At 43.0% G+C, this 6,460-nt stretch overlaps 1 protein-coding gene across 1 annotated transcript; it reads right to left on the bottom strand.

The window, feature by feature from the left end:
- Positions 1-2,611: 2,611 nt before the first annotated feature.
- Positions 2,612-6,174, bottom strand: tmem160 (transmembrane protein 160). Its single transcript, XM_040129980.1, has 4 exons — positions 5,859-6,174; positions 5,562-5,586; positions 4,879-4,971; positions 2,612-4,088 (listed from the first exon to the last, which is right to left on the bottom strand). Exons 1-4 carry the CDS (start codon positions 6,090-6,092, stop codon positions 3,769-3,771), a joined length of 672 nt encoding a protein of 223 aa, XP_039985914.1. The 5' UTR covers positions 6,093-6,174; the 3' UTR covers positions 2,612-3,768.
- Positions 6,175-6,460: the final 286 nt, after the last annotated feature.

Here is a 6,460-nt window from a genome sequence, read left to right as displayed (position 1 = left end):
CTGCAAATAGTTATGTTACACAATATAACACACGTGCTATTGATCCTTAATAAAAAGTAAAGTGTTGAGCAGGTGAGATCGACACTGGCATGAAGCAGGCCATCGTTCCGAGTGTGTGAGATTCAACAAAGACTTTGCCATGATTTGGTCTGAAATGAACACAAAAGCACCTAGAGTACATGGAGAGTGTCTCACTTATGAAAAGCTATATGCGGGCATGCATCACCGTGTGTGTACATTGGTGGTTTGTTCGTGTTTGTGCATCTCCATGAATTGTGAGTGTGTGTGTGTGTGTGCGTGTGTGCGTGCGTGTGTGCGTGTGTGTTGTCTAAAGCAGCCCCAGGGAGGGGCTCTGACATTGAAGACGGGTTAAATCCTGTTTTACATTCAAGTGGCAGGCCCTAGTTCATTAGAGTGAGGATCATTCCTCCTCAAGACCAAAGGAAGCGCATACTAAACAAGAGCAGTTGTTGGGGAGAAAATGCCATTGTACGTGCAAAAGCGTATGTACTGTATAAGTGGGTGCGTGTGCACTGATGTGCTGTGAACGGAGCTGCAAAATACCCACTGGTTTTTTCTTTATCTCTTCTCTTTTGTGGAGTACTGTCTTTATATGGCAAAGTGAAGGTGCTACTTGTACAGTTGAAATTATTGTGCACTATTTGTGTTGACGTGCCTGTGTGTGTGTGTGTGTGTGTGTGTGTGTTTGTGCGCGCAAGTCATGGCAGCTCTCCTGACTGTCTTCTACTCAGCCTGTCAGTGAGTCACCCATACGCCCTCTCTGTCACTGACTTTGATGGCTTATCTTAGCCCCTGAATTGGAGTCACGCTCCCGGGGGAAATACCTTAGCACATGTAAATGCCTTTGAAAGAGTAAAAATATGGGTAGGAATAATAGAGTGAGGGATGGAGGAAGACACCCAGACAGCTTCCACCTGGCATGGGCTTACTACACCTCAACAACTCTCTCTTTCCTTCATCCCTCCTCTACTACTCCAACTATTTTCATCTTTGTCATTGTTTTCCAACAGTCTCCTCTTTCCCCTCTCAGCCAGGAGAAGGCCAATCCATACTTAATGTACTTCTCAAGGCAGATCCTTTGATCCGTACGTATGGCATTTAACTTTATTTAATTTGGAAATGTATGAGGCTGGACCTGGACTTGGAGCTGTGGGTGGTGTTTTGGTTTCTGAAGTTGCTCTGGGTCTGGGGTAGATGGTGTTTGTCAGTGAGGGTGCGTCTCCTGCCTCTGGGCGCCCTGCCCTTTAGACGCGCCAGGCCTCAGGAGCCTCCTGCATGCCAAACAGACCTGTGCAGTCAAATGCAGCCACGGAGGAGAGAAGGGAGGGCAGGAGAAACGAACGTGAGGAGGAGTCCAGAAATAAAGGACTCGAGGGCGAAAGGGTAGAAGAGGATCTGAGGGAGAGAGCCGAGGAGGGAGGAGAGGGGCTCAAGGGGAGGAGGTGGGTGCTGGTCACACTGCAGCAGCCATCCAGACACACCCTGCATGTGAAACACATCTGCACTGAAATGCCCCGGGAATCAGCGAAGGAAAGGTGGGAGGAGAGGAGGAGAGTGAGAGCGAAGGAAGAGAGGAGGAGAGGAAGAGAGGGTGACTCTGAGGTGAGTCTCAACAGCAACATTGTGTGTCGATGGCTGGGAGATATCACAGACCTTCGCCCTAACCCAGTCAGCGATAGTTATCACAGACAAAAGCCCCCCATCGCCAACATTCCCACACACACACACACACACACACACACACACACACGCTGCTCTGTTCAGTTCATATATTCATACATGCTTTCAGATGAGCAGCTCATTATAAAAATTATGCATGTACGGCATGTGTGTATGTGTGGACAGTTTGTACATCTTTTGACTCCTACTGCAGGGAGAGTAACTACTGACTCTGACAGCACTTCTACATTATATTGGGCCTTGTTTGCATAATCATAAACATTACAACTATTTATGAAATATTGGGTTTCAGGTAGAGCCCTTAACTTGTGCTGGTAATTTGCTGAAAATGGAAGTTTGTGATGTCTTTATATTTAAGATCTAGGAGAGACTGTGCATTCCCTGTATGAGTGCTTTCAAACCTCTTTTATGTCCCTGCGTCCCCACCAGGGCCCCAGATAATAGTGAAGAGAGTGAGGAAATGTCCTCCGTACATTTTTGAAAAGTTTGTAAGTTTCATCAGTCTTGGGGCTGCTCACATTCCTCAGTTTCAAATGTATGCGTGGTGAGTATTTTAGAAGCTAATTCCATTATTTTTATCCTTACTATGGACTACCTTTAGGCCCAAAAAGAAAAAGGAAAGAGAGAAGAGATTCACTATCTACAATTTTACTGCTGACAGTGTCTGGGAAGGCTTTGAAAAAGCATTAATACCTTGGGAACTCTGTGTAACTCTTTAGGTTGTGAACTGTATTTAACTTTTATTTTGTCTTTCTTATCCTGCTTATTATCTCATAATTCTTGGATTTATCTGGTGACCTCTCGGATGGGTCATGAATTGTGATTCCCAGGTTAGGGACCACTGGTCTATTTAAATTTTAAAAAACAAAACAAAGAAAAGACACACCTAAGGTTTTTGTATGTTTCAGCACACATTTCTTCTGGCTTTAATACTGTATGTACAGTAGGGTGCACTGAAAGTGGTGCACACACAAACGAAAGTAAATAATAGTGAATCCCATTTCCAAATACAAACTCAATATAATTAGCTTTTCCATACTATCATCTATTCTTTACATCCATTAAAACAGCAATTATAGTGATAACCAGATGGTGTGAAATTCACTCAAAAGGTGAAATGGTTTATGGTTACATTTAGGTACTGTACATGTATATTAACAATACCAAGCAAAATATATAACCACAGAAAAAGCTGTAAAAAATACTCTCTGTTTCCAAAAGTCTAGAGTTACTATAATGACAAACCAAAACTGAAAAAAGTGCTATTGGCCTTAAAAAAAAAAATAAAAAAATTACTTCACAGGGTAATTTAAACCTCTTTAAAAAATAAATTCTAAGCCCTCATTAATTTGCAATCAAAAGGAAACCTGAAACATGCATAAGCTACTGTATGTCCATTTTTTTTTTTTTAGATCTCACAGCATATCGCAACCAGCTTGTTTTATTTCAAGACTTTTAAGAAAACTTCAAGTAGTCAATCACAGTTGATTATGATGAACAAGATGATAGGACAAACAGCATCTAGCAGCAGTTGGCTGAGAGAAGCTCATGACATTGGCTAGCAATGATTGCATACAGTGCCCTGAAAAGTAGACTTGAACAAATATATGATGTTCTCAGTGAGTCTTTGCAAGGTGCCTGTGAATGTGAAGGTGTTATTAATAAAAAAAAGAAAGAAAAAAAAAATCAATACAATCTCCAGACAGATTGATAACGCAAGTGAAGCAGCTTTGAGTATATGTGATTCTAAGAAATTTTACAAAAAGGCTGATTTATTCACCAGAAGTGAATTTAGTCAAACAACCAAATTATCAACAATTTTCAGCATTTTCTCTGACCAGTTTTCCAAAAGTCTTTCTTTACCTTTAAAATAATCTTTACATCAATATAACAATGGATAGTAGGTTTGTATCTATAAACTCACGCACAGCCTGCAAATGAACATGTAGGCTGCTTGCCTGCATGTGCGCGCGCGCACACACACACACGCACACACACACAAATGAGGAGAACCCCTGAATCAAAGCAACACACGCACTCTTTCTATTCCCCATCCCTGCAAGATGTCTACTTCTTCGGCCCCTTAGTCTCACTGTCCTCACTGCCATGGGAGCCACGATAACTCCGGAGGTCGCGCCTCTCGCGGCACTCCCGGCACTCTTCCTCGTCCTCGCCCTCCTCCTCGTCTTCGTGGATGATCTCCACCTCCAGGCGGCCGATGTAGAGAGATACCGCACACAGCCAGAAGAGGGCGACGCTGCCCACCACGGTGCCCTGAAGCAGCAGCGCTGGCACAGACAGCAGCATCATCCTCCGCAAGGCAAAGAGGCTGCCGATGTAAGAGGCACCGCCAAACGACACACACACACCTCCCAGGATAAAGAAGGCTGAGGAAAAACAGATTGACCTGGTATTATTGTACAGGTCCAATTCACTTGCTCACTGCAATGAAATCTCGGATAGAGGCAGGTTGTATGTGCTCATTCTCCTAATTATTAGGGTGAAAATAAAAGATGAAGTGGAATATTTTCTTGTCTGGAAAATTATTTTAAACAACATAATTATACGAGCTATGGCCAGGATTTTTTTTTTTTTCACATTAATGTGCATAAAACTCAGTGACTATTAATTATTAACGAAGGTCTTGTCTAATAAAGTATTAACACTCTAAACTAGTATTTCAGGTAACCCTGACATTGATTACAACTGCATATGAAGGATCTCACCTCCTTTTTTTTTTTTTTTCACTCCTGATGATTTTAGTCAATTGCAGATATCCTTGTGAAATTATTCATTTCAAACCAGCCGGTTTGAAATGAATAATTTGAAATGAATGCTCCATTGCGAGGTTCTCTTAGAAATTGACAGATTTTCAGATAAAAAGAGCTGAGGTACTGACACATTTAGATGCTCCAGTTAAAAAAACAAAATGAAACAAAGCTAAATTCTAGTCTTTTCAAGGACATTCACTGATTTCCAAAAGCATTTACAGTTTTATTTTATTTTTCTTGAATCCACTAGTTTGAAAGAATCTAAGGTCTGCAGCAACCCTCTGTCACTAAACTTGCCTCACGAGCTACTGTTTGTTAGTGCACTACCGCAGAGCTTTGGGTTAGCGGTGTGCTCCTTTCCAGCTCCACCGTGCTGTGCATGAAACAAGAGTGCTGAAGCCCGTACCGTATCCTGCTTCTCGTCCCACTTCGCTCTGAACAAATGCGATGACTCCGATCCCAGTCGCCAGCAGACCGTTCCTGAACCACGACAGGAATCCTGCAAAACAGTCAGAGCCAGAAATAAACAGCCAGACCAGAAATCTGTGCGGCGAGCCGGAATCCATCACAGTGTTTACCTGAATACAATTATAGAAACGCTGTCCTTACAGCTGCCTCTGTTTATCAGAACCATAAGAATATATATATATTGACACGGTATATATATAAAGAGGTATAAAGTTTGGATGTAAATAAGAAGGGTCTGAGCTGTGTCCTAATCCCACACTACATGCTGTTTCTAAGCAGAGAAAATAGTGTGTTCACATTGGAAAAGTGACAAAATTAAGTATACTCAAAGATGTCACCCATCACACAGATGGGTACTCAAATGTAAATTTTAATTGGCATGGCGAAGGTTAGGCACAATTTTGATGAAGGACTGTTACTTGCAATGGAGTATGTTTACACTGTGCTACTTATAGGCGAAGGATCTTGAGTACCTTCTCCAGCACAGTGTATGTAACATAATGTACATATAACATTATGTACAATACATACAGAGGAAAGTGTTAGGTAAGAATCAAACACGGACTTTGTTGAGGTTGAGCTTTTAATCCCCAAGGAAGCGCAGTGAAATGTTAAAGTTACCTGTTTCGTGGGACTTTCTCAGCATCTGCGAAAATCAGAGAAGAAAAGCTATTAGCAACATCTGGCTCTTGTTGAATGAACCATTTTCTTATGATTAATATACTATTCAGACCATAAAATGGCATTTATCCGGTCAAAATTTGCAGTGAAATAAAAATTCTATAGTTCATTTTCTTGAGAGGAGAAAACGGAAGCAAAAGCAGCCGTGACACTAAAGAGTTCGGTTTAAAAAAACAAAACGAAACAATTCGTCCATGATAACGAATAGGAAGCATCTTCCTCTCGGACTGAACCTACCAAAGCGTCCGCCTTGTCGAGGTCTGTGAACTGGTACTGCTGCTGCTGCGGCGGCGGCTCCGGCCCCCGGCTCTTCCCCCACGGTCCCTTATCCCCGTGCCGCAGCCGGGCCGAGCCGTGTAGCCTCCGCAGCGGGGCTCCGGCGCAGGCAGGCCGGACCAGCTTCGCTACCCGGGCGAGGTGGGACAGGGCCTGAGGCAACTGCCTTCTCACGAACAAACTCAGGAAAGCCATCGCATCACTAGTCCCGGGTAGCTGAAATACGAGCTCAGCGCAAAAGCACAACACGAACTCTGCGTGCCCTGTGAACTCTCACATGGTCAACGACAACCCGGAAAGAGCCCTCCCGTGAAAAGGTAGGCAGAATCAATACAGCGCCACCATGCGCCTGACGACAAATAGATACAGCGGGATAATAAAGTGTTCTTACTTGAGATTGTTTTAAACCGCGGCTGAATTTTCTTTTCATTTTTTGTAATGTACGTTTGCATGTCTCGACATTTCCCCTCCGAGGCAGGTAAAATACCCTGCAATTACTCATTTGCGCCACACGATGACGCCAGAACACAAGGCTACGATTTATGACGTACACATTTATTTAT

Source organism: Xiphias gladius, chromosome 7 (assembly GCF_016859285.1).
Source record: "Xiphias gladius isolate SHS-SW01 ecotype Sanya breed wild chromosome 7, ASM1685928v1, whole genome shotgun sequence".
Classification (NCBI taxonomy): Eukaryota; Metazoa; Chordata; class Actinopteri; order Istiophoriformes; family Xiphiidae; genus Xiphias; species Xiphias gladius.
The sequence above is the reverse complement of the archived record's forward strand: the minus strand, read 5'-3'. Positions and strand labels throughout refer to the sequence as shown.

Bases quoted from the DNA above. Each gene is read 5' to 3' on its own strand.
- tmem160 (XM_040129980.1), bottom strand. From the start codon at position 6,092: ATGGCTTTCCTGAGTTTGTTCGTGAGAAGGCAGTTGCCTCAGGCCCTG. The intron at 5,587-5,858 runs GTAGGTTCAGTC...TGATTTTCGCAG, and splicing joins TCGACAAGGCGGACGCTTTG to ATGCTGAGAAAGTCCCACGA. The intron at 4,089-4,878 runs GTACGGGCTTCA...GTTTTTCCTCAG, and splicing joins GGGACGAGAAGCAGGATACG to CCTTCTTTATCCTGGGAGGT.